The sequence below is a fragment of the Diceros bicornis genome, chromosome 4 (assembly GCF_020826845.1).
Source record: "Diceros bicornis minor isolate mBicDic1 chromosome 4, mDicBic1.mat.cur, whole genome shotgun sequence".
NCBI classification, from domain to species: domain Eukaryota; kingdom Metazoa; phylum Chordata; class Mammalia; order Perissodactyla; family Rhinocerotidae; genus Diceros; species Diceros bicornis.
The window spans coordinates 2,300,491-2,316,807 of NC_080743.1; the positions used below are offsets into that span (position 1 = coordinate 2,300,491).

The window sequence follows — 16,317 nt, forward strand, 5'->3', positions numbered from 1 at the left end:
TGTTGTAATAACTGTTTTAATGTCCTTGTTTGCTAATTCTGGCATTTGTGTTAGTTCTGGTTTGGTTTTTATTGATTGAGTATTCTCATTTTGGCTTGTGTTTTCCTGCCTCTTTGTGTGCTTAGTAATCCTTGGTTGATTGCCAGACATTGGATATTTTTGTTTTCCTGCAAGTTTTGTATTGTGTGAATATGCCACGCTTTATTTATCCATTTTACCCTTGGTGGGCATTTGGCAATTGTTAAGAGCCCTGCTGTGAATTTTCTGGTACATGTGCTTTGGTGAATGAACACGTATATGGATTTTCATTTAGTATGTGTGCCTGGGAATGTAATTGCTGGGTCTTAGGGTATTCCTATGTTCAGCCTTGGTATATACTACCAAATAGTTTTACAAAATAGTTGTGCCAATTTGTATTCCTCCTAGGTGTGTATGAGGATTCTCCTTGCTCTCACCTCACCAGTACTTGGTATTTTTCCCTTTTTATAAGAGCCATGTTTTGATTTTAATTTGCATTTCTTTGATAATTAATGAAATTGAGCATATTTTCATAAATATTTTTCTATTTGGATATGTCTTCTGTTAGATTATGTCTTTTTCTTACTAACTCCTAGGTTTTTTTAATATGTTCTAGATATTAATCCTTTTTTGGATATACCTATAGGAAATGTCTTCTCCTACTCTTTTAGTTACTTTTTCACTCAATGTTCTTTTGAAGAACATAGTTTTTAATTTTAGTATAGTCTGGTTAACTTTTTTACCTCCTTATGGTTAGTGATTTTGTGTTCTCTTTAATAAGTCTTTGCTTACTTTAGGACAGGAAGATGTCTTTCTAGTATTTTGAAGCTGTCATTTCTTTGCTTTTCCCTATGGTTGTTTTTAAGAACAACGCTTTGTTTTTGGTATGGATTTCATTTTATTCTACTTGAAATTCTTATCTTTCTTAAAATCTGAAAAATTTTGCCACTTTTAATTACAGCTGTTCCCCATTCTCCCTATTCTCTGCTTCTGCATCTCTGATAAATCTTTCTGTTAGATTTTTCTTCTTGTCTCTGAAATTCTTTGGTTTCTCATATTTGCTATTACTTGGTCTCTCTGTGCTGTGTTCTGAGTAATTTCTTTAGTTCTTACTTCTGGTTCCTTAATTATCTCCTGAGCTGTGTATAATTTTCTGTTTAATCCTACATCAAGTTTCTATTTGCAGTTATGTTTTTCATTTCTAGTAGTTCCATTTACTTTACTTTCCATTACTTTCATATGTGCCTGGTTAGTTTTAATAGTCTGTTTTCTGTTATTTGTCCAACTTTCAATACGCTTCTGTCTTTTTAACATGTGTATACTTATTTTATCCCATTTCTGATAATTGCAGTAGCTGTACTCTTTGAGGATTTGTTTTGCAATTTGTTTTACTTCTGATTATTTCTCATATTAGCTTGTGTAATTGTGATTTTTGATTGTGATAGTCAGCCTTGACTAAGCTCTCAATATTACTAGCAGTTCTCTTCTATTTCTTTTATTAGCTTTCTTTCCAGTTCTTCGTAGTGGTTCTTTCAGACATTCCCATTCTTCATAAAGCTCTAATCTCTCTCAAGTCTCTCTCATCATACAAAACAAAAGCAAAGCAAAACAGAATAATAAAAAACTTTCCTCCTTTGGTTCCATTTATCTTACATTCACCTAACAAGTGTTTGTTGCACATCTGCTATGGACTGAACTCTGCCAGGTGCTGGAGATTCAGGGGTGCAGAAGATAAACATATTCCTTCTTCTCTAGTGTACTTGAAATCTAGAAGGGAGGCAGTGGTAGGTAAAAGACATGATAGATATAATTATTTAAGATTGTGAAAAGGAAAGTCAGTCAAAGATGGAATAGCAGGGGCAGTATTATAGTAGAGTGTCAACAGGACAACAAAGTTCTTTTAGTACTAGCAGTTTTCCAGTGATGTTTAGAGTAAATATTAAGAGGAGACTAAATCTTAAGATGGTAAGGAATTAATCGCTTTGTCAAAGTAGGAGGTTAGGAACTATGTGTTTGGCAAGCCACAGGATGAGGTATGAGAATTACTCACTATTGTATCAAATTTCAAACAAATTTAAATGTCTCTAAAGTGGAAATTTTGGACATATTTGTAGTGCCATGTTCAATTTCCAGGCATTTTATTTGTAATTAACTTCAAACTCTAATACTGAGAGAAATTCATTGATAATAGCGGCTTGGCATTCATTCTTTTTATTATCATTATCATTAAGCCGAATGTTATAAAGTTTTGGATGATTGTAATTTTTTCAGAATGAACTTGAGGAGGGATAGGTGAAGGAAGGATGAAGAATAAAGACATGATAAAACTGCTTTAATATCCTGCAGAAGAGCATTGGGAATTGAACTCCTTGGAACTGAGAGTTCCACCCAGCCAACCAGCCAACAGTTATTAGAATCTCCTTGTGTAGGCACTGTGCTGCGTGCCGAGGTTGTGAAGATGACTAAGATGTTCTCTCCGGGAGTAATCAAGGAATGTTAATTCATTTTGAGCACTAGTGTTTCGTAAATTATTGGGCAAACAGTGACCATAGTTTTCACATAGAAATTGTATTAGAGATAACCAATTTGGAAAAGTCTCTAAAAATGATGTATGTGGGTGGCAACACTTTTTAAAAAATTATATTTCAACATGAAAGGTTGAACTATATATATATATATGAGCTATAGATATATATATAACTGTATATTTAAGAATTTTATATTCATATTCTTTAGCTTATTAGTTTTGATTGGATAATTTGAATATAAATATATTCATGACAATAAATACAATATGCATATTTTACTTGATTTTGAGAACTAGTTTATGTGATTATACACATTTTTACATGTTGACAAATTATGGTATTTTATTTGCAAATCTCATTTTAGAGAGCACTACTATCTATATCCTGAGCCAAATGAGGCAAAAAGATATTTTCATATTATCCCCTCATAAAAGAGTTCATTATATTTGGAATATAGGATATTATTATTAACAATATTACTGATAATACTTTATATTAGTGCCTGAATATACAAAACATTTCAGCATTCATTCTCAGTTGATTTTCATAAAAGCCTGATTAGACAGAACAAGATTTATCTTCATTTAAGTCAGAAAAAAAGATTAGAAAGATTGTGATATACTCCATATCTTATGGACAGTAATGGGAATATAATACCATTATTGACATTTCTTTGCATATATTTAGACTATGTTTATATTTTTATTTTGTAGATGAAAATAAACTATTACCTCCAAGGTCAGGATGTACAATAGAAGATCATGTAATTGCGGGAAACGTGGAAGAATTTCGTAAAGATTTTACTTCAAGAATATGGCTGACCTACAGGGAAGAATTTCCTCAAATAGAAGGCTCCAGTGTGACAACAGACTGTGGTTGGGGCTGTACACTAAGAACTGGCCAGATGCTTTTGGCTCAAGGACTCGTGCTACACTTTCTTGGTAGAGGTAAATCAAATTCCTGTTTTTGGAGGTTTTTTTTTTTGATTTTTTAGTTTGAACTCCAGCATGCAAACGGCACAAAATTTCATGAGGTTAGTTTCTTGACTCCCTGATGTCTTCTGAAGTTGTAACTAGTTTAGCTTATTGCATCTTTATTGAACTGGGCCAGGTATGACTTACATATAAACTTTCATGATTGCCCTTTCAAAAATACAAGTTAAACATACCTGTTATTCTTGGCTACCACTATGAATTAAGTTCAATTTTTAGTAACCTTTGTTTTTCTGTTGTCACTATTAAGTTCTTTTCGAATGAACTCTCTGGATTATCTCCAGTTCATTAAATCCTGGGCAGGTCAAAAGCAGTGACTTTGAGCAGATAGTTAATGTTTTTACGTTATTTAAATCTTAAAAGATTTTTACACTGGTTTATTTTCTCTGTTCATATCAATAATGCTTTAAAATTATTTTTATCTTTAGAAATATGATTATAAACAGTTAAATTGCTACACATATTCTTAGTAAAGTCATCAAGCTTATTAGTCTTTTAGATTCTCAAAAATACCATTGTTACTTAACTTACATATATCTATTTTTTTCTAATGTGCCACCTTTCTTATCATTTCTGTTAGTTCATTTGTTATAATGTGTACATTTGTAGGAGGATTTTAGTTTACCATTTTAGGCTATCATATCTGGTTATTACTAAGTGTTATATTTTTTTTCGGTGTTAGTTTCCCTGCAATGCATGGCATATATTTAGTAACCTTTCTATAGGAATTATTGATGAGATCATTTAGAGAGAATGTTTATTCAAGAGTGGTGTGGATAATGCAAAGAAAAAGAATTTTTAAACTTTTTCTGGGATGATTTATTTGGAGTCTTGGGCAGTCTTAGGCAATAATGGGCAAGAATTGAAATATTTTTCAGAGTCTTCACTAAGTCTCTGATTCTATGACTCGTTTTGTTAACTTAAAATTGCATGTATGTTTGGGGACTGTCTTGTTATTAAAAACAGTGAAGTAGTGGATTATAGTTGATTTTGGGGGGATCTTTGATCTCAAGTGACTTCATTTGTTAACTTTTCATTTACTAGACCGTTGATCTTACTCCCTAAATAATGATTACGTTATTCTGAAAGGATTGTATGAGAAAAAAACATTTTGCAAAGAAATTTAAACTTCCATGGTCAGACTTCTATTTTAACATATGATCAAAACAAAATCCACTTTCTGAAGTTATTCTCTCATGAGTACTATGAATGTTAGTGAATGTGTTTATTGTGCCTTTGGTAGTCATGACTAGATGTCTGATAAACAGTCCTGGTAATGGAATACAAAAGTGTTTATTCCATCTCAGCATTGTTAAAGAAAAGAAAAGAAAGAAAAGCATATTTCAGAATTGTCCGTTTGTATCTGAGTTTACCGTTTTTTTCTCTTTCATTTTGGTAATTTTTTTCTCATTATATGTAATATATTCCCATTTTAGAAATTTTAGAAACTACAGAAAAGTTCAGAGAATAATATTACCACTCGGAAGTAAACATCATTGATATAATGGCATATTTTCTCTGCTCGTACCTTTATTTGTTTTTTTAAGTAGCTTTTATTGATATATAATCTACAAAGCATAAATTCACTCATTTAAAGTGAACAACTCAATGGTTTTTAGTATATTTACAGAGTTCTGTAACCATCACCATAATCTAATTTTAGGACATTTTCATCATCCCCAAAAGAAGCCTCACACCCATTGGTAGTCACTCCCAACAGCCATTAATCTACTTTCTGTCTCTCTAAATTTGCCTATTTCTGAGTTTACTATTTTGGTTTAGTAATACATATGACTTTAAATGCTATTATATACTTATTTTAGTAGAATTGTTAACTATTTAAAAGATCTGAACACCTTGCTTTGGAACTACTATAGCTTGGACCTGGCCTGATGCTTTGAACATTGAAAATTCAGACTTGGAATCATGGACTTCCAACACTGTAAAAAAATTTACTGCATCATTTGAAGCATCGCTTTCAGGGGAAAGAGAACTCAAAACCCCAACAATTTCTCTGAAGGAAACAGTTGGGAGATATTCTGATGATCATGAAATGCGAAATGAGATTTATCACAGGAAGATCATCTCTTGGTTTGGTGATTCCCCCTTGGCTCTTTTTGGTTTACATCAACTAATAGAATATGGAAAGAAGTCTGGGAAAAAAGCTGGAGATTGGTATGGACCAGCTGTGGTTGCTCACATTTTAAGGTAAAATTGTTTTAAAATCTCATCTTATAACAGGAGTCCTCAGGCTCAGAGATAGTGACTTTTGCAGTGTTTATATGTAATTGGAACTTTTAAAGTCTGTATGAGAATATTCATAAGGAGCTTTCATTTGCTATTAGGGAAAAAATAAGTCATATTGCAACTCTAGTTACAGTTAATTTATCTACTGACAAATTTTTCTTCTTTTGCTCATAGGTATAGATATCCACGGTCTCTTTCTAACCAGGTTTTCGTTAGACTACCATATTGAAATGTTCTAAAAACTAACAACTCTTTCAACCTTGGAGTTGGAAGATAGCATTAATAGTTTTTTTTTTTTTTAATAGTGTAACCTGGGGGCTGTAGTGTACTGATAGTGTACTGAAATGTCAAGAACTAAAATTGATGTTTTCAGCATTTCTTTGCACACATCAAATTCACATGAATTGTAAATGTATGGGACTATTAATATTATAATTATATCATAGTAAAAGTAAAGGGTCTGTGACATTCAGAGTAGTTAGAAAAAAGTCGAAAGTCAAATTTCAGTATACCTGAGCTTGTTACGTGCCATTTATCTGGATACTACTAAAGTTTAAAAAAAAATTGTCTTATTGGTTTGTGTCCCATTATTATTATAAACTGAATCATTAATATGTCATCCAAGTGTAGTATGTCATAGTAAATTTACTCCCTTTAGAATCATATATAAATATGAAATTATTACAGAGTTTTTTGTTAACAGGTTTTTATATTTTATAGGCCAGATGCTTAGACTTGAAAAAGTATTTTCAATTGTTATTAATGTTACTAATTTTATTAAATGGATTGTTAATAATAATATCAAGTCGAACTTGGTATGACATTTATAAAAGCATAATTGTAAAAGCATAGTTTCTACTCTTCAGGATATGTTCTATACCCCAGGGATCAGAATACTTTTTCTGTAAAAGGCCTGATAGTAAATATTTTAGGTTTTATAGGCCATATAAGGGCTCTATTGCCTATTTTTCTTTTCTTTTTCTACAAACGTTGAGTCCTGTAAAAACCATTCTTAGCTTGCAGGCTGTACAAAAACAGGCTGCAGGTCATATTTGGCCCGTGGGCCATAATTGGCTGATCTCTCTTCTATACTTACATATACAAACATGCATAATAAGGTATGTTAAGTTAAAAAATTGAAAAGGTATAGTTGAATAAAAATATGTTTCCACAGTTTGTATAATTTCCTTTTGCGGATCTTGTGATTTTTTTCACATCGTGTGCACCATTGAGAACATTATACTCAGAAATATTTTTCAATTTGCAGTTTTACTTATAGAATTCTAAGACTTGAAATTAGGAAATTCATTTGTTCAGGTCATATAGATTTTTGAATGAAGGAGAAAAAGAGTCATGCTATTGTTTAAAGAAAAGAAAAAAACTTTTCTAAGTGTACCAGAGGACAACCATACAGTGCTTCACTGCTGGTCAGTAATGTCAAGTTAATATGAAGCAAACTTTGAAGCATGCTGTCATACCACTGGCTAGAAAACGTTTAATATTGCCAGGTGAATGGTTGAGAGAAATACCTTTTTAGGGGTTGGGGTTTGCAGCTTTATACCCAAGAATTTTTTTTACATATTTTGTAACTTATGTTTTAATGTTTTGAGTAATTTAGTGTAATATTCTACTTTGAAAAAATTGACCTGCTTTTTGATACCATTCGCATGATACTTTTGAAAGCAGACACTATAGGTTAAATAGGAAAGTTAAGAAAATGATGGCTTTCTTTCCCCTTAGATTAAATCTTTAATTATTAACTGGAAATGTTAGTTAGGATTTTAAAGGATGATGCTTGTTATTTTCTTAGAAAAGCAGTTGAAGAAGCAAGACACCCTGAGTTACAAGGAATAACTATTTATGTTGCACAGGATTGTACAGGTGAGGAATGTATATAATTCTAATTTTTATCTGTTTATTTGGTCAGACTTCTCTTTATTTTATTTAGATATAGTTGACATATGACATTATATTAGTTTCAGGTGTACAACATACTGATTCAGTATTTGTATCTATTGCAAAATGATCACCACAATAAGTCTGGTTAACTTCCGTCACCATACATGGTTACAAAATTTTTTTTTCCTTGTGATAAGAGCTTTTAAGATCTACTTTCTTAGCAACTTTCAAATATACAGTACAGTATTATTAATTGTAGTCACCATACTGTACATCACATCCTTATTTTATAAGTGGGAGTTTGTACTTTTTAATTCCTTTCACTCATATCCCCCCACCCCTCCCACCCACCCTCCTGTGGCAATGACCAGTCTGTTCTCTGTATCCATGAGCTTGGTTTTTTGTTTGTTTGTTTGTTTTTTTTAGATTCCACATGTAAGTGAGATCATACAGTATTTATCTTTCTCTCTCTGACTTACTTCACTTAGTGTAATGTCCTAAAGGTCCGTCCATGTTGTTGTAAATGGCAAGACGTCATTCTTTTTTATGGCTAAGTAGTATTCCATTGTGTGCGCATGCACATATGTGTATGTGTACATTTTCTTTATCCGTTCATCTATCAGTGGACATTTAGGTTGCTTCCATGTCTTCGCTATTGTAAATAATGCTGCAGTGAACATGGGGATGCGTGTATCTTTTTGAGTTAGTATTTTTGTTTTCTTCAGATATATACCCAGAAGTGGAATTGCTAGATCATATGGTAGTTCTATTTTTAATTTTTTGAGGAACCTCCATACTGTTTTCCATAGTGGCTGCACTAATTTACATTCCCATCAACAGTGCACAAGGGTTACCTTTTCTCTACATCCTCACCAACTCTTGTTATCTCTTGTCTTTTTGATAAGAGCCATTCTAACAGGTGTGAGGTGATAGCTCATTGTGGTTTTGATTTGCATTTGCCTGATGATTAGTGATGTTGAACACCTTTTCATGTACCTACTGGTCTTCTGTATGTCTTTTCTGGAAAAATGTCTATTCAGATCTTCTGCCCATTTTTTAATCAGATTGTTTTTTTTTTGCTGTTGAGTTGTGTAAGTTCTTTATATATTTTGGATATTAACCCCTTATCAGATAAATGATTTGCAAATATTTTCTCCCATATGGTAGGTTTCCTTTTCATTTTGTTGATATGCAGAAGCTTTTTAGTTTGATGTAGTCCCACTTGTTTATTTTTGCTTTTGTGGCCTTTGCTTTTGGTGTCAAATCCAAAAAATCATCAGCAAGATTGATGTCAAGGAGCTTACCACCTATGTTTTCTTTTTGGAGTTTGTGGTTTCAGATCTTATGTTCAAATCTTTAATCCATTTTGAGTTAGTTTTTGTGTATGGTGTAAGATAGTGGTTCAGTTTTATTCTTTTGCATGTGGCTGTCCAGTTTTCCCAACACCATTTATGGTCAGACGTTTTTTAGCTTATCCCATTTTTACTGTAAATGATTATGAAGGTAGAGACCATGTCTTACCCATTCCTACATAGCACCCTACACGTAGTAGGCCCTTATTAAATATTTCTTGATTGAATATATACTAGAAATTATTAGTTGTAATATTAAAATAAGTTCTTAAAGAAAATTCCCATATTTAAAATGACTACTTTAAAAAAGATAGGTGGGAAAATTTAACATAGATGTATTCTTGGGCTGTATGTCTGCCAGGTACCATCTCATTGGTGGTTGTATTCCAAGGAAGGAAAATTCTCTGTTTGATATCTTTTTCACTAGTACTTCAGTAAATCATCTGATAATGATGCAGCTGTTGTCCAGAATTTTGCTTTGTTTTATTGTTTTTGGTCTTCTGTTTAATGACCAGTATCTGTGGTAATTTTGAAACTTTGTTAGGGATAAAATAGAGACCTAAATTTCCTAATAAAATAAAAGTGCCTTCAAAATAAGCTACCTAGTGTTGTTAAATTTATTCTTTACAGAAATGCTGTTAACAGGATAAAATATGTTAATGTTTTGGGAAAGTTAAATATACTTCAATCATGTTTACTGTAAGGGTATTTACAAAATGCTTGAGGTTACCCTGATAACTGACTAGTGTTTGTAGTGTGGAAATATGGTTACCAATACACATGCATTTTGTTTGTTAATGTTAATTGGTTTTTTAAGAAAGGCCAGTAGCCATGATTATAGCCATATGACTGTGAAAGTTGTAAATTTTCAAATGAGTATATGAGTTTTGCAGGTACTATATTTGTTTTTCAGGTAGAACATCTTGCAAATAAAATTTGCTGTGATAAGAGTTCTGATTGAGCCAAAGAATGTGCTTAAACAATTAATCATTAAATAAGTTTATGAATTTGCCTTTTGTGCTTTTATTCATATTGGTCAGCTTTGGTCTCTGTTACATGTTGTTAGTTAATTAAAGAACACAAAGTTATTCATTAGGTAAGTGGTGTGTGTAATTTGAAGTAGATCTTAAAATTTTTAGCACTGATGTTTAAGAATCCTAAAGGGAGAGTTTATTATGTTATGTAGTGTATGTGTTTTGATGGATTGTGGGGTTAGGAATTAGGTGAAGCCAGATTCCATCAATAATATTTTCCCCTCAGCCTTAATTAGTGTTTTTAAAGGCTCCACTTTCCATTCGTTTTCTCCTCCTCTCATTCTGTATTCTCTTCCTCTGTAGTTGCATCTTTTTCCATGGCTTTAAGTAGTTAGGACTATGGGCCATTCACTAGGACTTTTAAACTACATTTCTTGTGCTAATAGGAGGTAACTTCTATTTTCTGCTGTCCTTCAAATATTTCCTCCTAGACATTCTACAAACACTTCAAATTAGCATGTTTAAAACTAAACTTATCACTCCCCCCCCCTTGCTGTTTTCTGTTTACCAGTAGCATCATGTTCATGTGCATACACTCACTCATTCTTGACTCTTTTCTCGTTGCTTATATCTAGCCAGTCAACCAAAGCTTGCCAATTATACTTTAAAAAATACTTCTGAAATCTCTTCTCTCTTCTCCACTCTCAGTGATTTAGATCAGACCCTTATGTCTAACTTGGACTTCAACTTGGTTTCCTTATATTTCTTTTCTCTTTTTGATCCATCTGATCAAAAGAAATTGATCATGTCTTTTATTTTATTTTATTTTATTTATTTATTTATTTATTTATTTTTTTTGTGAGGAGATCAGCCCTGAGCTAACATCCGCCAATTCTCCTCTTTTTTTGCTGAGGAAGACGGCCCTGGGCTAACATCTGTGCCTATCTTCCTCCACTTTATATGGGACGCCGCCACAGCATGGCTTACCAAGCAGTGCGTCGGTGCGCGCCCGGGATCCGAACCAGCGAACCCCGGGCCGCCGCAGCGGAGCGCGCGCACTTAACCGCTTGCGCCACCGGGCCGGCTTATTTTATTTTTTTATTTTTTTGTTTATTGCAGTAACATTGGTTTATAACATTGTATAAATTTCAGGTGTACATCATTATATTTCTATTTCTGCATAGATTACCTCATGTTCACCACCCAAATACTAATTACAACCCATCACCACACACATGTGCCGAATTATCCCTTTGGCCCTCCTCCCTACCCCCTTTCCCTCTGGTAACCACCAATCCAATCTCTGTCTCTATGTGTTTGTTTATTGTTGTTATTATTTACTGCTTAATGAAGGAAATCATACGGTATTTGACCTTCTCCCTCTGACTTATTTCACTTTGCATAATAGCCTCAATGTCCATCCATGTTGTCACAAATGGCTGGATTTCATCATTTCTTATGGCTGAGTAGTATTCCATTGTGTATATATACCACAGCTTCTTTATCCATTCGTCCCTTGATGGTCACTGAGGTTGCTTCCAAGTCTTGGCTGTTGTGAATAATGCTGCAGTGAACACAGGGGTGCATGTATCTTTACGCATTGCTGTTTTCAAGTTCTTCAGATAAATACCCAACAGTGGAATAGCTGGATCATATGGTAGTTCTATCCTTGAGTTTTTGAGGAATCTTCATACTGTTTTCCATAGTGGCTGCACCAGTTTGCACTCCCACCAGCAGTGTATGAGAGTTCCCTTCTCTCCACATCCTCTCCAACACGTGTTGTTTCCTGTCTTGTTAATTATAGCCATTCTGACGGGCGTGAGGTGATATCTCATTGTAGTTTTGATTTGCATTTCCCTGATAGTTAATGATTTTGAACATCTTTTGATGTGCCTGTTGGCCATCTGTATATCTTCTTTGGAGAAATGTCTGTTCAGGTCATTTGCCCATTTTTTTATTGGGTTGTTAGTTTTTTTGTTGTTGAGATACATGAGTTCTTTATATATTTTGGAGATGAAGCCCTTATCAGATGTATGGTTTGCAAATATCTTCTCCCAGTTGTTAGGTTGTCTTTTCGTTTTGTTGATGGTTTCCTTTGCTGTGCAGAAGCTTTTTCGTTTGATGTAGTCCCATTTGTTTATTTTTTCTATTGTTTCTCTTGCCCGGTCAGACATGGTGCTTGAAAATATGTTGTTAAGACCGATGTCAAAGAGCATACTGCCTATGTTTTCTTCTAGAAGTTTCATAGTTTCAGGTCTTACATTCAAGTCTTTAATCCATTTGGAGTTAATTTTTGTATGGTGTAAGGTAAGGGTCTACTTTCATTTTTTTGCATGTGGCTATCCAGTTTTCCCAACACCATTTGTTGAAGAGACTTTCTTTTCCCCATTGTATGTTCTTGGCTCCTTTGTCAAAAATTAACTGTCCATAGATGTGTGGGTTTATTTCTGGGCTTTCGATTCTATTCCATTGATCTGTGTGTCTGTTTTTGTGCCAGTACCATGCTGTTTTGGTTACTACAGCTTTGTAGTATATTTTGAAATCAGGGAGTGTGATACCTCCAGCTTTGTTCTTTTTTCTCAGGATTGCTTTAGCTATTCGGGGTCTTTTGTTGTTCCATATAAATTTTAGGATTCTTTGTTCTATTTCTGTGAAAAATGTTGTTGGAACTTTGATAGGGATTGCATTGAATCTATAGATGGCTGTAGGAAGTATGGACATCTTAACTATGTTAATTCTTCCAATCTAAGAGCATGGACTATCTTTCCATTTCTTTGTGTCGTCTTCAATTTCTTTCAGCAATGTTTTATAGTTTTTGGTGTACAGATCTTTCACCTCTTTGGTTAAGTTTATTCCTAGGTATTTTATTCTTTTTGTTGCAATTGTAAATGGGATTGTATTCTTAATTTCTCTTTCTGCTACTTCGTTGTTAGTGTATAGAAATGCAACTGATTTTTGTATGTTGATTTTGTATCCTGCAACTTTACCATATGTGTTTATTACTTCTAAGAGTTTTCTGGTGGATTCTTTAGGGTTTTCTATATATATAATCATGTCATCTGCAAATAGTGACAGTTTCACTTCTTCCTTTCCAATTTGGATCCCTTTTATTTCTTTCTCTTGCCTGATTGCTCTGGCTAGGACTTCCAGTACTATGTTAAATAGGAGTGGTGACAGTTGGCATCCTTGTCTGGTTCCTGTTCTTAGAGGGCTGGCTTTCAGTTTTTTACCATTGAGGATGATATTAGCTGTGGGTTTGTCATATATGGCCTTTATTATGTTGAGGTACTTTCCTTCTATACCCATTTTATTCAGAGTTTTTATCATAAATGGATGCTGTATCTTGTCAAATGCTTTCTCTGCATCTATTGAGATGATCATGTGATTTTTATTCTTCATTTTATTAATGTGGTGTATTACGTTGATTGATTTGCAAACGTTAAATCATCCCTGCAGACCTGGAATAAATCCTACCTGATCATGGTGTATAATCTTTTTAACGTATTGTTGTATGCGATTTGCTAGTATTTTGTTGAGGATTTTTGCATCGATGTTCATCAGTGATATTGGCCTGTAATTTTCCCTTTTTTGTGTTGTCCTTGTCTGGTTTTGGTATCAGGGTAATGTCAGCTTCGTAGAATGAATTAGGGAGCTTCCCCCCCTCCTCAATTTTTTGGAAGAGTTTGAGAAGGATAGGTATTAAGTCTTCTTTGAATGTTTGGTAGAATTCACCAGGGAAGCCGTCTGGTCCTGGACTTTTATTTTTGGGGAGGTTTGTGATTACTGTTTCGATCTCCTTACTGGTGATTGGTCTATTCAAATTCTCTACTTCTTCTTGATCCGGTTTTGGAAGGTTGTATGATTCTAAGAATTTATCCATTTCTTCCAGATTGTCGAATTGGTTGGCATATAGCTTTTCATAGTATTCTCTTATAATCTTTTGTATTTCTGAGGTGTCTGTTGTAATTTCTCCTCTTTCATTTCTGATTTTACTTATTTGTGCCTTCTCTCTTTTTTTCTTGGTGAGTCTAGCTAAAGGTTTGTCAATTTTGTTGATCTTTTCAAAGAACCAGCTCTTGGTTTTATTAATTTTTTCTATTGTTTTTTTAGTCTCTATTTCATTTATTTCTGCTCTGATTTTTATTATTTCCCTTCTTCTACTGATTTTGGGCTTGGTTTGTTCTTCTTTTTCCAGTTCCTTTAGGTGCTTTGTTAGATTGTTTATTTGAGATTTTTCTTGTTTGTTGAGATAGGCTTGTATTGCTATAAACTTCCCTCTTAGAACCGCTTTTGCTGTATCCCATAAATTCTGGCATGTCATATTTTCATTTTCATTTGTCTCCAGGTATTTTTTGATTTCTTCTTTGATTTCTTCGTTGACCCAGTCATTGTTCAGTAGCATTTTGTTTAATCTCCACATATTTGTGGCTTTTCTGATTTTCTTCCTATAGTTGATTTCTAGTTTCATACCGTTGTGGTCAGAAAAGATGCTTGGTATTATTTCAATCTTCTTAAATTTATGGAGACTCGTTTTGTGGCCTAATATGGGATCAATCCTGGAGAATGTTCCATGTGCATTTGAAAAGAACGTGTATTCTTTGGTTTTTGGATGGACTGCTCTGTATATATCTATTAGGTCCATCTGTTCTAGCGTATCATTTAAGGCCAGTGTTTCCTTATTGATCTTCTGTTTGGATGATCTATCTGTTGGTGTAAGTGGAGTGTTAAAGTCCCCTAGTATTATTGTGTTACTGTCTATTTCTGTTTTTATGTCTGTTAATAATTGCTTTATATATTTAGGTGCACCTACATTGGGTGCGTAGATATTTACAAGTGTTATATCCTCTTGTTGGATTGTTCCCTTGATCATTATGTAATGCCCTTCTTTATCTCTTTTTACAGTTTTTGTTTTAAAGTCTATTTTGTCTGATATGAGTACTGCTACCCCAGCTTTCTTTTCATTGCCATTTGCATGGAGTATCTTTTTCCATCCCTTCACTTTCAGTTTGTGAGTGTCTTTAGGTCTGAAGTGTGTCTCTTGTATGCAGCATATATATGGGTCTTGTTTTTTTATCCAATCAGCTACCCTATGCCTTTTAATTGGAGCATTTAGTCCATTGACATTTAAACTAGTTATTGATAAGTATGTACTTACTGCCATTTTTTAACTTTTTTTTTTCTCAATGTTTTAGTAGTCCCTCTCTGTTCCTTTCTTCTTCTATACAGAATTGATGGTCTCTTTAGTTTGACCTCTGTCTGAAAGCTCTATTCTTTAACTCCCCTCCTCCCTCCTTTTATGTTTTTGATATCATATCTAACCTCTTTTTTGTGCATTTGTATCCATTACCCTCTTATCATGGAAATAGATAATTTTTCCTATTTGTGGTCTTCTCTTTTCCCCTTAAATCAGTCCCTTTAACGTTTCTTGTAGCACTGGTTTCTTGTTAACAAACTCCTTTAATTTTTGCTTGTCTGGGAAATTTTTGATCTCTCCTTCCATTTTGAATGATAACCTTGCTGGGTAGAGTATTCTTGGCTGTAAGTGTTTTCCTTTTAGCACTTTAAATATATCGTGCCATTCTCTTCTAGCCTGTAAGGTTTCTGCTGAGAAGTCAGCTGATAGCCTTATGGGTTTTCCTTTGTATGTAACTTGACTTTCTCTTGTGGCTTTTAGGATTCTCTCTTTAATTCTGGACATTTTGATTATGATGTGTCTTGGTGTGGGCCTCTTTGGATTTATCTTGTTTGGGGGCTCTCTGTGTTTCCTGTACCTGGATGTCTGTTTCCTTCCTTAGGTTAGGGAAGTTTTCATCTCATCTCTTGAAATAGATTCTCTGCCCCTTTGTCTCGCTCTTCTCCTTCCGGGACACGTATAACACGGATGTTAGTGCGCTTGATGTTGTCCCAGAGGTCCCTTAGACTGTCTTCACTCTTTTTAATTCTTTTCTCTTTTACCTGTTCAGCTTGGATAATTTCTTCTAGTCTTTCGTCCAGCTCGCAGATCCGTTCTTCTGTATCCTCTACTCTGCTTTTGAGTCCCTCTAGTGAATTTTTCATTTCCAGTATTGTATTCTTCATTTCTGATTGGTTCTTTTTTATATCTTCCATTTCTTTGTTGACATTCTCACTGAGTTCATCTATTCTTCTCCCCAGATCAGTGAGCATCCTTAACACTCTTAGTTTGAACTCTCTGTCGGGTAGGTTGCTCATTTCTGTTTCACTTAGTTCCTTTTCTGGGGTTTTGTCCTGTTCCCTTACTTGGAATGTGTTCTTTTGCCTCCTCATTTTGCCTCTTTCCCTGTGCTTG

General features: G+C 33.9%; 1 protein-coding gene across 5 annotated transcripts in view; it reads left to right on the forward strand.

Annotated features, from left to right (window-relative positions):
- Window positions 1-16,317, forward strand: part of ATG4C (autophagy related 4C cysteine peptidase) — an 88,494-nt gene that overhangs the window by 40,900 nt on the left and 31,277 nt on the right. For all 5 annotated transcript variants that reach the window (XM_058538196.1, XM_058538200.1, XM_058538195.1 and 2 more), the window contains exons 4-6: window positions 3,260-3,493; window positions 5,416-5,746; window positions 7,596-7,666. In XM_058538196.1, the coding sequence (XP_058394179.1) occupies window positions 3,260-3,493; window positions 5,416-5,746; window positions 7,596-7,666 (636 nt within the window). The remainder of the gene's footprint in view (window positions 1-3,259; window positions 3,494-5,415; window positions 5,747-7,595; window positions 7,667-16,317) is intronic.